The sequence below is a fragment of the Erinaceus europaeus genome, chromosome 12 (assembly GCF_950295315.1).
Source record: "Erinaceus europaeus chromosome 12, mEriEur2.1, whole genome shotgun sequence".
Taxonomy (NCBI): Eukaryota; Metazoa; Chordata; class Mammalia; order Eulipotyphla; family Erinaceidae; genus Erinaceus; species Erinaceus europaeus.
The window spans coordinates 25,480,559-25,499,383 of record NC_080173.1 but is presented as its reverse complement, the minus strand read 5'-3'; the positions used below and the strand labels follow the sequence as shown (position 1 = coordinate 25,499,383).

The 18,825-nt window shown below is 39.5% G+C and overlaps 1 protein-coding gene across 9 annotated transcripts in view; it reads left to right on the top strand.

The window, feature by feature from the left end:
- The window catches only part of ATXN7 (ataxin 7), a 178,071-nt gene that overhangs the window by 122,490 nt on the left and 36,756 nt on the right, over positions 1–18,825 (top strand). Inside the window, exon 1 of one of the 9 annotated variants that reach the window (XM_007520613.3) lies at positions 11,317–11,488. The exons of the other annotated variants lie outside the window; for them this stretch is intronic. Within the exon in view, the coding sequence (XP_007520675.2) occupies positions 11,422–11,488 (67 nt within the window). The 5' untranslated portion in view covers positions 11,317–11,421. Of the gene's footprint in view, positions 1–11,316; positions 11,489–18,825 lie in introns of those variants that run through there. 9 annotated transcript variants of the gene reach the window in all.

Sequence of the window (18,825 nt, the reverse complement as noted above, 5' to 3'; positions counted from 1 at the left end):
GAGTAGCAAAAACAGCTTATAAAACTGTACTTTTAGGGCAGGTGTAGATAGCATAATGGTTATGCAAACAGACTCTCAAGCCTGTGGCTCCTTCAAGTCCCAAGTTCAATTCCCCACACCACCATAAGCTAGAGCTGAGCAGTGCTCTGGTTAAAAAAAAATAATAATAAAAAATAATATATATATATATATATACTTTTAAATTTTTATTACTAACATAGTCTTAAGTGTTATAAAAGAAAAAAAATATGCAGTCAGAGTGAATCTATTTAATTTAAGTGGTTCCTATTGAAGGATATTTAGATTTTCACCATTGAATTACTATTACATGCAGTCATATATTATTTATTTATTTATTTATTTAGGATAGAGACAGAAACATTGAGAGGGAGAGAGGAAGACAGGCATGCAGGCATGCAGCACTGCTTCACTGCTTCTGAAGCTTTCCCCCTGCAAGTGGGGACTGGAGCTTGAATCTGGGTTCTTGTGCAAGGTGATGTGTGCACTTCACCGGATGTTCCACTGGCTGGCCCCTACATGCCGTCTTTTCAAGGCCATCACTTTTAGAGAATGTTTGTTAGTATTTCAGCATACTGCGATTGTAAAGGGAATATTTGGGGATATATATTCATATTTTGGGTATATTTGTGATCCCCCCCCTCCCCCAAACCCCAGGGAATTACTTCACAGGACTATAGATGCACACTCATTATTTCAACTTTGTTAAGTTGTGGTCCTACATATGGCCAGAAGAGGGAGTTTTTATTTGATTCTTTAAGTAGTAGCACCTACTGCCTGACTAGAATCCTCTTATGCATGAACTACTCCAAATCTCTAAAAGCAAACAGGTTTGGGCCCAGGGGACAGTTAACTAAATTTTGTGCCCCTTCTCACGTCACATTGTGTAAAGAAATCCCAGTCTTGAGGTTTACTTCTACATTTTGTTTTTAAGATAACAATTCTCAAATTGAACTGCAGATTAATTTCATAGCTTTCCTCATGTATTCAGAAGTTAAATGAAAGAGATCTCTGGAGGAAACTATCTAAATTTAAAATAAGCTAAAATATAAGGAGTGAGTCTCTAATCAACATGTGTGGCCCGGGTTCAAGCCTTGATGCCACATGGAAAGCCACATGCTGTAGTGCTGAAGGAAGGTCCAGTGATGAAATTTTCTTCCCCATCTCAGTCTGAGTGACAAATCAGCTTGGAGTAATGAAATTGTGCATATATAGGGCCCCAACATCACCAAAGCAAACAAAAAAATTAATCAAAATTCCTAATAAAGAAAAGATGCTAGAGCAGGGGAGATAGCGTAATGGTTATGCAAACAGACTCATGGCTGAGGCCCCAATGTCCCAGGTTCAATCCCCTGCACCACCATAAGCCAGAGTTGTGCAGTGCTCTGGTGTTTCTCTCTGTGTGTGTCTCTATCTGCATCTCTCTCAAAAATAAAATAAAATTATATTGTAGTTCTCTTTAAAAAGTTAAAGTTGGGGGTACCAGGCATTGGAGCACCTAATTAAGCGCACATAGTAGGAAGTCCAAGGATCTGGGTTTGAGCTGCTTCCACCCACCTGTAGGGGGAATGCTTCACAAGCAGAGAATCAGGTCTGCAGATGTCTGTCTTTCTTGCCCTTTCTGTCTCCCCCCTCTTCTCTTTATTGGATAGGAAAGAATTTCTTTCTTTCCTATCCAATAAAATGGAAAATTGACCACCAGGAGCAGTGGATTTGTAGAGCCAGCCCTGAACCCCAGCAATAACCCTGGAGGCAAAAAATGAATGAATGAATGAATGAATGAATGAATGAATGAGAGAAAGAGTTAATGTGTAAGGCCCTTAGAATAGCTTACTGGGATAGTGCACTGCTTTGCTGTGTGTGTGACCCAGGTTCAAGCTTCGCTACCACTGCATTGAAGGACACTTTTGCTGTGGTTTCTTTCATTCTCTCCCTTTGTTTATCAAAAAGGGAAAGAAAAACTTAAAATGTTACTTCATTAAAATGGCATAGATCGGGAGTCGGGCGGTAGCGCAGCGGGTTAAGCGCAGGTGGCGCAAAGCACAAGGTCGGCATAAGGATCCCGGTTCGAGCCCACGGCTCCCCACCTGCAGGGGAGTCGCTTCACAAGCGGTGAAGCAGGTCTGCGGGTGTCTATCTTTCTCTCACCCTCTCTGTCTTCCCCTCCTCTCTCCATTTCTCTCTGTCCTATCTAACAACGACAACATCAATAACAATAATAACTACAACAACAACGAAAAACAACAAGGACAACAAAAGAGAAAATAAATAAAAATTAAAAAAAATAAAATGGCATAGATCTTTTCTGTGTGGTTTTTTTTTTTAATTTCTTTATTGGGGAATTAATGTTTTACATTCAACAGTAAATACAATAGTTTGTACATGCATAACATTTCCCAGTTTTCCACATAACAATACAACCCCCACTAGGTCCTCTGCCATCCTTTTTGGACCTGTATTCTCCCTTCCACCCACCCCAAAATCTTTTAATTTGGTGCAATACACCAATTCCAGTTCAGGTTCTACTTGTGTTTTGTCTTCTGATCTTGTTTTTCAGCTTCTGCCTGAGAGTGAGATCATCTCATATTCATCCTTCTGTTTCTGATTTATTTCACTTAACATGAATTTTTCTAGGTCCATCCAAGATCGGCTGAAAATGGTGAAGTCACCATTTTTTATAGCTGAGTAGTATTCCATTGTGTATGTATACCACAACTTGCTCAGCCACTCATCTGTTGTTGGACACCTGGGTTGCTTCCAGGTTTTGGCTATTACAAATTGTGCTGCCAAGAACATATGTGTACACAGATCTTTTTGGATGGGTGTGTTGGGTTCCTTAGGATATATCCCCAGGAGAGGAATTGCAGGCTCATAGGGCAGGTCCATTTCTAGCCTTCTGAGAGTTCTCCAGACTGTTCTTCACAGAGGTTGGACCAACTTACATTCCCACCAGCAGTGTAGGAGGGTTCCTTTGACCCCACAACCTCTCCAGCATTTGTTGCTGTTACTTTTTCTGATGTATGACATTCTCACAAGAGTAAAGTGGTATCTCATTGTTGTCTTTATTTGCATTTCTCTGACAATCAAAGACTTGGAGCATTTTTTCATGTTTCTCGGCCTTTTGGATCTCTTATGTGGTGAATATTCTGTCCATGTCTTCTCCCCATTTTTGGATGGGGTCATTTGTTTACTTGTTGAGTTTGGCAAGCTTCTTGTCTGATGTATGGCATGTAAAGATCTCCCATTCTGTGAGGGGTCTCTTTGTTTTGGTAGTGGTTTCTTTTGCTGTGCAGAACCTTTTTTATTTGATGTAGTCCCATAGGTTTATACTTGCCTTAGTCTTCTTTGTAATTGGATTCATTTCATTGAAGATGTCTTTAAAAATCTATGCACAAAATGAGTTCTGCCAATATTTTCCTCTAAGTATCTGATAGTTTGTGGTCTAGCATCCAAGTCCTTGATCCACTTGAATTTACATTTGTATTTGGTGAAATATAGTGGTTCAGTTTCATTCTTCTGCATGTTTTAACCCATTTTTTCCAACACCATTTGTTGAAAAGACTCTGCTTTCCCCATTTAATAGTCTGGGCACCTTTGTCAAGGATTAGATGTCCATACGTGTGGGGGCTTATTTCTGGGCTCTCAGTTGTATTCCACTGGTCAGTGTGTCCATTCATGTTCCAGTACCAAGCATTTTTTATGGCAATGGCCCTGTAATACAATTTGAGATCTGGGAGTGTGATGCCTCCAGTTCTGTTCTTTCTTTTCAAGATTGTTTTGGCAAGTCTAGGTCTTTTCTGTTTTCAGATAAACATTTGTAGCATTTGTTCTATTCTGATTAGTGACTCTGTGTGATTCTTAATGTCAACTGCACTACACTTTAGTCTCACTCTGCTTAGCCAAATGAGTGAATTTACTAATTTGAATATAATAAAAAGTATGCTCGCTTGGTGTAACACCAGAATTTCATGCTATTTAAATATTTCTTTTTAATTTTAAAAATTATCTTTATTTATTGGATGGAGACCTCCAGAAATAAAGAGGAAAGGGAGTGATAGAAGGGAAGAGAGACACCTGCAACACTGCTTCACCACTTGGAAAGCTTTCCCCCTGTAGGCGGGGGCTGGGGGATTGAACCTGGGTGCTTGTGCATTGTAACATGTGCGCTCAACCAGGTGCCCCACCACTCAGCCCCTGTTTATAAATTTTTCTACATAGCACTAAAATGTACATACTACATGATACTTTAAAAGTTTCTCTCTTTCTAAAGAAATATTTTTATTGGGAGTCGGGTGGTAGCACAGCCGCTTGAGCGCAGGTGGCACAAAGCACAAGGACCGGCATAAGGATCCTGGTTCAAGCCCATGGCTCCCCACCTGCAAGGGAGTTGTTTCACAGGTGGTGAAGCAGGTCTGCAGGTGTCCATCTTTCTCTCCCCTCTCTGTCTTCCCCTCCTCTCCCCATTTCTCTCTGTTCTATCCAACAACGATTATATCAATAACTGCAACAATAAAACAACAAGGGCAACAAAAATGAATAAATAAATAAATTTTAAAATATTTTTATTTTTATTGGATAGAGACAGAGAAATTGAGAAGGGTAGGGGAGATAGCGGGAGAGAGACACCTGCAGCTCTGCTTTATCACTCTTGAAGCTTTTCCCATGCAAGTAGGGACTAGGGCATTCAACTTGGGTCCTTGTGTGCTGCAATGTGTGCACTTAATCAGGTGTGCCTCTTCCTAGCCCTTTTAAATTTTTCTTTTTAAAAAAATTTTTTTTCAAAGCATTTATTTATTTATTTCCTTTTGTTGCCCTTGTTTTTATTGTTGTAGTTATTATTGATACTGATGTCATTATTTTTGGATAGGACAGAGAGAAATGAAGAGAGGAGGGAAGACAGAGGGGGAGAGAAAGATAGACACCTGCAAACCTGCCTCACTGCTTGTGAAGCGACTCCCTTGCAGGTGGGGAGCCAGGGGCTTGAACCCAGATCCTTCCCCAGGTCCTTGCACTTTGCGCCACATGCGCTTAACCCGCTGTGCTACCACCTGACTCCCCCCTTTTAAATTTTTCTAAACTTCACATAACTCCTTTCTTTTCTTTCTTTTTTTAAATGCCCACAGCAATGGGACCTAATACATGTGCAACACTGCTCCTGGGTTTTTGTTTGTTTGTTTGTTTATTTGTTTGTTTGTTTTTCCTTTTCCACTCTTAATATTTTCAGTAGGAAGAAAGACAACGGAGCTTCTCTGGTGCTATGGCACTCCCATGTGATGCTGGGGCTTGAAGTGGGGCCATATACATGGCAAGACGTGTCCCAGTGCATGAGGTATATTTCTGCCACAAAATGTGTTTGTACAATAACAACAAAATGCTTCTTTATAAATTTTCAGTTGATACATGAATAAAAATAGAATAAAATAATCTATTCAAAAATGTGTCATGACTTTTCCTGCAACCCAATATATATACATAGATATATATATAACCCAGTATATACTTTACATAGATATGTAAATGTATTAAACTCACCACACTATTTAGAGTTCAGCCTACTTTTTTCTTATTTCATTGGCTGTTTCTGCATCCTCAGCTTCTCCATCTAGTCTCTCTCTAATGTGGTAACATCTTAGAATATAATTTACACATCTTTCTGTGGTGTTTCTCGTAACTCTATGCAGGAACATGTCATATTTTATTAGTAGAGGCTTTTGAGTCATAGTTTTACTTAAAATATCACCTAGTATGTACCACATGGAAATCTGTTCACAGTATAACACTCAATCCCCTGCTGATTGTCTCAAGGTGGGACTGTGCCCTCCATCTTGTTTCCTGCTCTTTGCCTCTATAAACAAAGCAGCAGTAACCATCTCGATACATTATCTTTAACTTCTAGTGATTTGGTTTCTATAAAGTGGAGCCTCAGGAAGGCAAATCTTGGTTGGAAATACTATCCTTTTTACATTGTTACTAGCTACTATAGATTGTTTTCCAAAAGGTTGTAATACTTTATACTTTTACTAGCCTTGTTGAAAGTATCTCCATCAAGAGTCAGTAGTTTGTGTGTTTTTCTTAGCTTATTTTTTTCTCTAAAGCCTCATAACAGTGTTTTATACACATACAAGCACAAATGCGATTAATTGTAGCATGACTTTGAAGTTTCTCGAGTGTAAATTCTACTAGTAGTATGTGCAAAATGTGTTCTTAAAGCATAAAAAATGTTTTCATGAGGTTAATTTTGGGCTTCAGCCAATGAAGAACTTTTATCAGTTTTATTTCTGATCTCAGTTATCCTCTTTGCAGTTGTTGTGATTGGTCACCTTTTAACAGTGCTCACTGTGTCTAACAAATAATGACTGGCTGAGGTCAGACAGTGGTTAACACAAAGGCTATGTAAATTAAGCCACGAGGTTATACTTTATTTGTCTGCCTTTGAACAATTGGAATAGCTGAAAGGGGACACACACATGCAGTGTGACTGAGCCCTGTAGAGCTATCCACGCAAATATCAGATGATGCTGTCCAGGGGAAGGCTGCTGTGTGCTATTAGTCCTCTAGGTGAATTATCCACATTTAAACTTCATCTTCCACATCTCCTAATCCAGTGTGAGTACCTAACTAGCACTGGATAATAACATAGCAACATTTCTTGGTGAAGCTAATCTGATTCTAGATAGCAGGCTTCCAGGCCCACAGCTGAATGAATTGCTTGGCATTTCCAAGTTTGAAAATACTTTCTCCCCCTTTCAAGTGCTCCTTGGCAGCAGGTAAGGAATGTTAAAGCTCCTGTAAGTGCCAATTAAGACCAATTATAACTTGCCCAGCCTGCTGAGACAGTGAAGTGGACTTAGTGGAGACTTGTTGTGCTCCTGTAAACCGGAGAGCTGGCTAGCACCAGTAACGGGAGCCCAGCATTTCCCAACTCCCAGCAGCTTGTTTGTTGTCCTACAGAACACCAAAGGACACCTTTACTGGCCTCTCAGGATTTGATTTAGGAAATCCCAAGATTTGTTGGTGACTGCACTCAATTCTGTAACAGAAACTGTTGTCTTTGACCCATTCTTTCCTGTGATGTTCACCATTCAACTTCTCTAAGCTTGCAGTTATAATAGCTAACACTCACTGAACATGAAAATTTGCCATGTACTGCATTTCGTTTGCTACCTCCTTTACTCCTCACCATGACTCTAGAGGAGGAGATAGTATTAGCACTTAGCAGGGCCCAGAGAGTTTAACGTCCTATGCCCAGGGTCACACAACCAGAAATGCTCTGTCTTCAGGCTGACTGCCCCATGAGTACAAGTGTTTCTCCATATCTTCTCGGTGTTTCTGCTGCTCTGTAGCTGGGGAGGCAGGTAATTCACAGAAGAATTTGTCAGTTAGGACTCCTTTTATGCACCAGGGTAAAACTAATGAGCAGATACACCATTGGTGCCAAAACTATAAAACCTAGACATTTTGGTCTATAAGATGTGAATATTCTACTAAAAAAATTAGTCTGTGATCTTTTATTTATTTTTTTTATTTTTGCTGTGATAAAGGAACTTTGACTGTCTCCAGACATAGACACTTAAATAAGAGTGAAAATTTAATATAAAAATAAATTCAAGTGGTCCGGGAGGTGGCGCAATGGATAAAGCACTGAATTCTCAAGCATGAGGTCCTGAGTTCAATCCCCGGCAGCACATGTACCAGAGTGATATCTGGTTCTCTCTCCTCCTGTATTTCTCATAAATAAATAAATAATTAATTAAAAAATATATATGTATATATATAAATAAATTCAAATTGAGGAGCTGGAGAGATAGTTTACTGGGCAGACTCCCTGCCTTGCCACATGTGTTTCACAAGTTCAGACCCTGGCTTCACATAGGAAATGCTATTCTCTCTCCCTTTCTATTTATGTGTCTCTGTGTGAATGAAAAAAACAGCCTGAGGACTGGGGAGGTAATACAGTGGTTTATGCAGTAGACTTTCATGCCTCAGATTTGAAAATCCAGGTTCGGTCCCCAGCAACACAAGTCAGAGCTGAATAGACCTCTGGTCAAAACAAGAAGCAGCCAACAATAAAGACAAAGGAAGCATCAGCCTAAGTGGTAAAATTGTGTATGGGCAAGGCCCCAAGCTTTGCTAGCCAAACAAAGAGCCTAAAATTTTACTGGTAAATTATTTGAAGAAAGTAATAGCAACAGGGTATTAAGACAGGTGTGCAAGTGTATATTAGAAGTTTAATCTCAAAATTATGTCCAGTTTTTATGTATTTGCATATATTATTACATTTCCCTGAATTAGTCTTGCATTTTTATTTTTTAAGATTGTATTTATTTTCCTTTTTTTAATGTTTACACATATTTTTGCTTATTATTGGATAGAGACAGAGAGAAATTAAGAGAGGGAAGATAGAGAGGGAGAGAGAGAGAGAGAGAGAGAGACAGCACTCTGAAGGTGGGGACCTGGGACTTGAACCTGGGTCCTTGTGCATTGTATTGTGAGTGTTTAACCAGGTATGCCACCTTTTGGCCCCCAGATTGTATTTATTTTCACATGGGGGAGGAGGAAACCACTCAGACTGTAATGTGATGGTATAAGGCATTGAACCTATAGTCGCTGCAGCCGCAAACATGAACACCTGTTGTGCTGCTTCTGTGCCATCTCCAGGGCTTCATTCCTTTAAAAGTAAATTGTTTCATTTTTGTTTATATGTAAACTTCGATGTGCATGTGACACTGTAGCATTTAAAAGCATTTGCTAAAAATTGACTTTGGTTATCAGAGTCACAAAACCACTCATTCTCATAACTCTTAAGTGCTTAATTATTTTATAGTCTTTTTATGTGGTACTAGGGTCTCATCTATGCACAGTTCCACCACTAAGGCTGACTTTTTCATCCCCCCCCCCCACCCCGCCCTTTTTTTTTTCTTCTTCTTCTTCTTCTCTTCTAAGTTTCAGATAGAGAAGGGCACAAGGCACCACAACATTTCTCCACCATCTGGGGACCTTTCCCCAGTGTTGTGGTGCTCCTATGTGGTGAAAAAGTTTGAGCCACATAACTGCTTAGCAAGATATATACCATACCAGGTGAGTTATTTCTTGGCCCTAAATTGATAATTCTTGTGATTTTTTTCCCCCTACTTGGAACATTACCATCTACAAAAGAGAGCATTAGAAATGCAGGTGTTGGGCTGGCAGGTGTTGGGTTCAGTAGAGCACACATTACCTTGCTCAAGGTTCAATTCCCCCACTCCCTATCTACAAAGGAGAAGCTTCATGAATGATGATGCAGGCCTGCAGGTGTCTTTCTGTCTCTCACCCTTTCTACCACCTTCTCCACTCTCAATTTCCCTTTGTCCTATCAAGTAAAAAGAAGAGGTGGAGATGGGGAAAAATGGTCTTGAGAAGTGTTGGATTCATAGTGCAGGCACCAAGCCCCAGTAGTAACCCTGGTGGCAATTAAAGAAGGAAGGAAAAAGAAAAAGGCTAGTGTTTGTGCTAGAAAGCCATTGAGGATTCTGTTGTTTGGATTAGCAGGTGCAATGATGTGAAATTGAGCCTTCATCTGAGAAAGGTCCTCTTATCCCAGTTCTCTTGTGCTTGATGACATCAAGGAAACTCCTTAGCTGCCCCTTGGGGAAGATGGAATAGTAGAGTGAAACAATTCTAAGATTTGTTATAGTCAAGCAGCACAGCAATGGAATTTTTTTTTTTTGTCTAGTTTGAGAAACCTTCAGTAAATTAACATAAAATAAGTATTGGTAGCTATTTTTAAGATTTGGGAGAACTATCCTCACCCTGCATATCTAAGGCATGATGATGGCTCTTTCCTTTTGTACTTCTAAGTGTTTTTTAAGGACATATATATTTTAATATTTATTCCCTTTTGTTGCCCTTGTTTTATTGTTGTTGTTATTGATGTTTTCATTGCTGGATAGGACAAAGAGAAATGGAGAGAGGAGAGGAAGACGGGGGGGGGGGGGGGAAGATAGACACCTGCAGACCTGCTTCACCACTTGTGAAGCAACTCCTCTGAAGGTGGGGAGCCCAGGCTCGAACCAGGATCCTTACATTGGTCCTTGTGCTTTGTACCACCTGTGCTTAATCTGCTGTGCTACCGCCTGACTCCCATGGACATATTGTTGTTGTTTGTGGCTGTAACAAATCTGAAAAGTAGATTTAAAAAAAAAAAACAGAGTTCTTGATTTATTAACATGGAAGAACTAGAACATCACTCTGGCATATGTGATACCAAGTACTAAACTCAGGACTTTGTGCTTACAAATTCAGCACTCTGGCCACTTTACCATCTCCTTATCTGCCAACTGTCTTAATATTGCTAATGTGCTCAGGATCTGAAAACTTGCCCGTAAAGATAAAGAAGTATTAGTACTAGTCATTTGTATTAGAGTAAATTTAGAATTTTTCTTTGAACTAGTAGAAGTCTTTTTTTTTTTTTTTTTTAATGTTGTACAATTCTTCCTTAGTCCTTCCAAAACACATCTGTTTCACAGGTGTGACTTTTTGTCAGATATTCTGTGTGGGGTGATAGAGTTCCTTAGGATACCCCCCTACGCCGTCCATTCAGCACTTCTAAATGTTTATTCCTAACTATCAACATCTGAGCATTTATTCTGTAAATTATGATCATTTGGCAGTTTGTTTTTTCCCCCATGTTTATTCACTTGTTAGATTTGGTGATTGGCAAGAACGGTTTTGTGGCATTGTAGTTGAAAGAGACAGACCAGAGATAGTGTTTACAAAGAACTATATAGTGGAAGAAGTTTGGGGGTTTGAAGTATGAAAGGTCCCTAGTCAGAACACCTGCTGATTAAAAGCCCATGAAATTTATGAATATGCACAGGAAATGTTTTAAGATTTTTAAGGAGATGCATACTTAGATATAAAAAATGACTTTTTAAAGGTGTAAATCACAGGGAAATAAATTATGAAGAAAGGTTACTGATAATTATGAAAACATTTAAAGTTCCTAGGTCTGTTAGAACTTTAAAATGTAGGCTATGTAGTGAAGCATATAAATTTTCTAATATACTTGACATCGGCAGTGTCATTGTAAAAGCATTCAGAAAAATCAAGGTGTGAGTAATTCTCATTTTAGCAGGTTAAATTTATAAATGCTATCTTTACCAGTTTTGGCAAGTTACCTCTCAAATAGAAAGGTTAATTTACACCAGACAGGACGCGTTGTATGACCATATTAGATAAAATAAGACTCCACCCCTTATTTTCTGTTGATCTGCCAGGACCTGTATAATTCAAGTGCTTTTTACAGTAGTAGCAAATGTTACATAAGACCAAACATGGAGCATATTTGGAGTTGGTGGGCAGACCCAAATCATGATGCAAGCCTGCAGTAGCAAGTGTGCAATGAAGCACAAGCAAATTATGTGAATGGAAGGTAACAAGAAGCCTCTTCAGAACAGCCCTGCCTGGGCACAAGGGCTGAAAGCTTCACTGGGTAAGTTTTCCGAGGCAGTTTCTAGAGGCTGGGCTTGGCTCAGGGCCCAGTTCTGGAAGAGCCTGTGGAAGGTGGGCTAAGTCTTTCTAACATTACAGGGAACCCAGAAGATCAGGGAAGAGTTGATGCAGGACATTTTCCTTTTGGATTCTGTCCTGCTTACCAGCAGGCCCAGAGCAGTAAGCTGCTAAAGTGGTGGAGAGAGTGAACTCTGCAGAGTGAGTGGATCACAGTAGGTAATCGAAACAAGAGGGATTAACTGCTGCAAGCTGTTCCGTAGAGACCATTCTGAAATGTCATCTGAGTGATATGGTCAAAGTTCAAACACAAACAGGAGTGGAGTTTGCTATTAACTCCAACAAAATGCTGAGGTTTGCACCAAACAGTTCCTGTATCTCAAAACAGGGAGGGCATTGGTTTCATTGCTCTCTAAAAATGGTGGGACGTTGTAATACGCTTTAACTGTTTGTTTTTTTTTTAATCTCACTTGTGGTTAAGTGAGGTTTCATGACAGGCAGTTCAGTGTTTCCTGTAGAATGTTTAAAGGCTGTTTTGTCAGATAACTAAATTCACAGAAAGTTTCTAACAGAATATTGTATCAAGAGGAAGAACATCTTCAAAATATAAACTAAAGCCTTGGGAACTCATTCAATAATTTAAATTGAGTATGTAAAAACTTAAATTATAAGCAGATCACCAGGAAAGTGTTTTTTTCTTCTTCTTCAGATGTGTTATTAACTTAAACAGCACAGCTGAGCTGATTCTTACGTAGGTTGGAAGCCTGTTTCTGAGTTACCTTTCTCATCTCTCTTTCTGCAGGCAGGAAGTGTGGTGACAGCTGAATTCTTTAGTTTTCACTGGATTGACATTTTTGCTTTCTGTAATGAGCTTGACCAGTTAGTTTTAATTAAGGCTGAAATTAGCTATTAGCTTGAAGAACTTCAAGTACAAGCAGATCTTAAATTACTGTTACTTCCCTAAAATTGATTTTTCTTAAAAACTCTTATCTTTTGTCAGCCAGTTTTAGTTTTGGTGTTTCTGGGGGGGGGGGTTGTTTGTTTGTTTTTGTTTTTGAATATTGCTTGTGGTGTTTATTAGTTGACGGCCCAGCCACAGTGTAGGTGGGGCAGATACTGTTTTCGGTCTTCAGAAAAAAAACACATACTGCAAGCTCATTGAAAATATTGGCATTGTTAAATAATGAATCACCCATTTCTTACTAACAGCATGCTTATTGAAAGACGTTCTAAGGAATGTGTTCTGAGTTTGAGGTTTTCATTACTGTTCCATGGTCCTGGATCCTCCCCACTCCCACCATAAAGTGAAACAGAAAACTAGTGGAAAACAGTTGGAATTTTGACTCAAACTCTAAAGCACATTGCAGTAGATGGTGCTAGCATTCCACTGCACCTTGCACTTGCTCCCTTTTGGCCTGGGAAGATGGTGCTCCCTGTGAGGGCTACTGTACAGAAGTTTTAATTTTCAAGATAAATAAACAAAAATAGAACTCCTCTACTTTGGGTTTTGTCAGTCTCTTCGAAATCTCTCTCCGTGTGTGTGTGTGTGTGTGTGTGTGTGTGTGTGTGTGTGTGTGTAAAGAAGAAAAAAGAGAAGGTGGTGCAAAGATCCCTGTTTGAGCCCCTAGCTCCCCACCTGCAGGGGGGTCATTTCATAAGCAGTGAAGCAAGTCTGCAGGTTTCTTTCACTCTCCTTCTCTATCTTCTCCCTCCCCTCTCAATTTCTCTCTGTCCTATTAAAAAAAAAAAATGAGGAGTCAGGTGGTAGTGGTTAAGCGCACGTGGAACAAAGAAGGACCAGCATAAGGATCCCGGTTCAAGCCCCCGGCTCCCCACCTGCAGGGGCGTCCTTTCATAGGTGGTGAAGCAGGTATGTATCTTTCTTTCTCCCTCTCTGTCTCCCCCTCCTCTCTCCATTTCTCTCTGTCCTATCCAAGATGACATCAAAAACAACAATAACAGCTACAACAATTAAAAAAAAAAAAAAACAAGGGCAACAAAAAGGGATAATTAAAAAAAAAAAAAAGACCTTGGTAGCAGTGGATTCATAGTGTAGGCACCAAGCTCCAGTGATAACCCTGGAGGCAAAAAAAAAAAAAAAAAAAAAAAAAAGAGGAAGAAAGAAAGGACAGAGGATGGAAGCGATAAAGACATATTTATTTTCTTTTAATTCTTGTTTTGCATTGTGATGATAAAGTCTTGTATCTTAAATTGGAGAAAACCTTTGACCCAGATCCAAAATGAATGCTTGTATACATGTACTCAGTATATTATTGAGTTTAAACTATGTGTGGCATGGCAGATTGAAACCCTAAACTTGTAATGATAAATCATGGAACTTAACAGGCTACTTCCCGCACCTCAAAAAGACTGATCAATTCTTTTTTTTTTTTTTTTTTACCAGAGCACCCCTGCTCAGCTCTGGCTTATAGTGTTGTAGGGGGTTGAACCTGGGACTTGACAGGCTCAGTCATGAAAGTCTGTTTGCATAACCATTATGCTATACCCCCACCCGATTGATCAATTCTTAAAAGTAGTTAGAAGGTACCGGAATTTTGGTTTGAAGCTACCCTCCCCTCTCTCCCTCTCCCTTCTTTACACATTGACACCTGAAAGTCCAAATCCTTCACATAATGGTATGGTAGGTGGTACGGAGAGAGGGAAGTTATTAGGGAACGCTGTGCAAGATTCCAATAGTGTGATTATGTTTGTTTCAGAATGATTGCTGTTGTACTGTCAGAGACACAGAGAGAAATCACAGCAGTAAAACTTCCTTCAGTGCACTGAGGGTCAGGCTTAAACCTAGGTTATACATATAGCAAAGCAGCACACTATCCAAATGAGCTATTTCACCAGCCGTATCAGTATTATTTGGGCAATGTGATGCTTCCTGAGGCTAACAGAAAGAGGTCCTTAAGACTGGTAACAAAGTACAAGTGTCAGCCAGCTTGTTATCCGTTGCACAGTACACTGTCATCAGAAGTGGTGATGGCAAGATCCTAGTTTGGTGGCTGTGTCTTGCTCAAGTAAAAAAGCAACAATCCTTTTTTCGAAGGTACTTTGACTAAAACTGTCTCTCTGTATGATATCTTGTTCAAATCTGTACCCTGTACAGGAACAGAGGAATAGTCTCCTAAGGAAATGAACTGGCCACCCAAATTACTCACTTTTTCTTAAAATAACCTCTCCTGTAACAGTGATTATAAAGAAGTGGTGTCAAGGGGGCCGGGTGGTAGCGCACCAGGTTAAGTGCAAGGACCCGAGCAAGAAGCACTTGCAGGAGGGTCGCCTCACAAGCAGTGAAGCCAGTCTGCAGTGTCTATATTTCTCTCCCCCCTCTTGTCTTCCCCTCCTCTCTCAATTTCTCTTTGTCCTTTCCAATATTAATATAAAAAAAAAAAAAGGAAAAACTGACTACCAGGAGCAGTGGATTTGTAGTGCTGGTACGGAGCCCCAGTGATAACCCTGGGGGCAAAAGAAAAAGAAAAAAATGTGGTGTCACTGAGATTGTGTTTAGTGAAGTAAGTAAGGAGGTAAAGAACAACTACAGAATGGTTTCACTCATGCAGAATATAGAGAATTGAACACACGAATGTGAGGGGGAAAAAGTCAACTCATGTCTAAGACTGTGAGAGAACTATAGTGGTTATCTGTGGGGTTTGGGGCGGGGATACAAAGCCTTGGTGATGAAAAAAAAGTTGAGGTGATCAACAGTCACACCATATGGTACCCCTTCATTTCTCTATGACCTCCTCTAATATTGTATGTGGATTTAAAAAATATTTTCAAGGAGTTACATGTTGAGAAGGCAAGAGAGGGGTACCCTCCAGTTACTCAATAACTTTCTCATATTTCTCACATACTTAAAAGTAAAGTCTAGAGAAAACAGTCTCCATGGGAAGAATTCCTGGCAAGAGGATTGTTTGAGGTTGCCATATTTCTGCTCCTTTCTTAGCAACATTATTTACAATCCATTCACGCTTGTCCCTTCCCCCACTGAAATCCTTCTCCCTTGTAATCTGCCCTTTGTGATCTGTTCTCTTTCATGCAGCCTGTGTGAATGGGGATGCTGCAGTGCTCACCCTGCCCAGAGCAGTGGAAATGCCAGGAGACCCGGAATACTTTAGTGGGCCTTTTATTTCCGTCATAAAGCGCTGGCTTAAAGAGCTTGATAATTTGATTATAGACCTTTGGAAAAAAGTTGTTTCAAGTGGTCCGGGTGCTGTAAATGAGTCTCTTCTGCACTTTCGCTTTATGTTTTAATTTAAAACTATCTCTGCATTAGGGGAGGAGACGTGCATTTGACGTAAGTCGCAGTTGGAGACTAATTTGTTAGGGCAGCCAGTGTTGAAATCATCCTTTTCAGTTAAACCTCTCTAGTGGAAATGATGCCAAATACTTTGTGGTAAAGACTGTTTCTTCCTTACTGTTTTCTAGTACCATTTGTAACCCATCTAAGCAAGCTCTAGGACACCTCCCAGATCCACTTTTGGCAGATAGTCCTTTGAAGGGACTGCATGGCAGAGGTTAGTTTCACAGTCCCCAGTTTGATATGAATGTTCTAGGCATAGTACCACAACTCTGTTCCATTTTTAGAGTTAGGCTGCAACTATCTCTCTGGAGTAGTGTAATAAAGTACCTCAGGACCCTAGTGAAGATGAAACAAAGAAGGAAGATTCAGGATTTAAGAAACGTGACAACAAGGAATGGAGTAGGACTGTGTTTCCTGGACAGATGCTTTTAGAAAATAAGAAAAACTACAGAGAAGAGAAAGTTGATTGATAAGTACAGTAGTATTATGAATGATTTCTTTTTATGCTCACACTAATGTGTAATTTTTTTAAAAGATTATTTATGAGAGTGAAGCAAGAGGAGAAAACCAGAGCATCATCACTCTGGTATATGCAGTGCCAGGGGTCAAACACAGGACCTCATGACTTAAGAGCCCAGTGCTTTATCCGCTACTCTACCTCCAGATTACCACCATGCTGTAATTATAATTATGCCAAGTTTTTTTTTTCTTACTAGTTTAAAGGGGAAGAATTGGTAATGACATTTTTGTCTGTGTAAACCCAATGTAATGGTTTCATACATATTGTTTAACATGGTCCTAAATTGGATAGATAGTCAAGCCACTAAGTTCTGAAAGATTTACTCTATCTAGAGAATAGTCCAGATAGCATACAAATATCATAAAAAATCTGGGGTATTATTCAGTTTTGAATGACTGAACTCTAGGGAAACCACTAAAGTTTAGCAAAGTAGAAGTGTAAAGCTTTGAAATTTCAGAGTCTTAACTTGTTGTCTGCCTCAGGTATCTGATCTTACATATTTATTGGGGTGACATATCCTTATGCAAGATTGTGATACCCAGTGACACCTCACAAATTGTGTTTGCTGGTCTAAAAGTGGAGTATAATGGTGTGGGTTGACCGACTCACCTGAATATAAAAATGATTTTGTGACAGGATTGCCTAGTGAATGGCCCAGAGTTTGTAAACTGAGTTTTCGGCATATGTAATCATTATTTGTTATACCTGGTCAAATAATCATGCATTTTACATTTTATAGCAATGTATATGGCTGAGTTTTAAAAATTGTTGCTTTAAGTGTAAAAAATTGTAGAATGTTTGTAGAATGGGGTTTTCAGAGACAACCTGAAAGTACACTCCCTAAAGTGTGGACAGGTATTTCTCATAAAGACTTTTGTATAGAGTATGTAATTTGTCGATCCTTACTCTGATCAAATCCATCTGAAGGTGTGAGTTCCACTTAGACAAAAATAAATAAATAATCCATTTAGGTTTTAGTAATAATTATTTTTTAATATGCCTAATAAACTGAATTTGAGATATAATCTTTACTGGATTCCATTTCACCTCTAGTTCTTCCTGTGTGGCTCAGATCTGTCAGGTAAACGAGTCAACTTTCTATTTCTTTGTAAGTTGTTCACCTGATCTCTTATTTAAAAGAGCTTAATATCTTCCTGTGCTGATCAGAACTAAATCTGTATCACAGTGGACTAGATAACTTTGAATAAATTAGTTTGGTTTGCTTTTAAGAGATTTCTTCCTGCTTTGATCATCAGCAGACCTTGGTCATATAAATCTATAGCTGGCATCAGCCAAGCTCATGGGGAATATCTGTCATACTCTCTGAGTTCTAGTACCTTGTCCCTAGTCAGTCGTGCAAGGAGGCTGCAGAGGTGGGTAGGGTCAGGCCATCTAGTTAGTAAGTGACAGAGCAAAGATCTCAAATGTCTGACATAGTTCTTGTCATATCAAATGATGGTTTTTTTTTTTTTTACTTTGAATTTTATTTAGGCTGTTTTTTTTTTTTTTTTAATTATCCCGCACTAAGACTACTTGCCAACCCTGAGCCCCTTTGAAATGGTGACCATGAGCTACCACAGAGTGACTAGGAGCATGTGAAACTGTGTACGTCACTGGGGACAGCTGACTCTATAACTTGGGTTTCCCTTAAGTAAGTAACTGCAAGATCCCCACACAAATTTTTCAAAACTCTGGCTATACCTTGTATTCAACCATAGCAGTCTTTTGTTGTTGTTGTTGTTGTCTGCTTTTATAGAGCACTGGACTTCTCAGGAATATGTGTCCCAACCCTCACCCCTCCCTACTTGCTTATTTAGGTGTCTTATAATGCCACCTAAGGGCAAGTGGCTTGTAATGCGGTCTGACCTGTATGATTGGAACCTTACTGGGACTACATCCAAATTCTGCCCTCCTCCCTTTTAAGATTTGCCTATTTTTATATGAGAAAGACCAGAACTCTAGTGTATGATGGTGTCAGAGACTGCATCTAGGCCCCCCCGTAATCTAAATGCTGCTCACTGCACATAAAGTATCTCCCCTCTCCCAAACTTTGCCTCTTAACTGACTGACTGAGTAGTTGATTCACCTCCTCTAAAATCTTGACTTCCACATTGGGAAAGTGGCTATCAAAACAGTATCTACTTAGTAGGAAGATATGGTCACGACTAAATGAGCTAATCCTTGTAAATTCATAGCATAGTGTCTGACACATGGTTTCAGCCCAATAAATAGTAGCAAGTACTATTGTTAAAGTGAGGCTTTTCATCAGTCCATTGTTTGAATTATAATAGACTAGTAAAGGGTCTAATAAGATAAAAGAAAACAGCATTGAGTAAAAAATTTAGGTAGTTTTTTTTTGTTTGTTTTGTTTTGCCCAGGGTTATCTCTAAGCCTTGGCGACCATTTTTTCCAGTTTTGTTGTTGTTGAATAGGACAGAGAGAAATTGAGAGAGAAGGGGAAGACAGGGAGAGAAAGATAGACAACTCT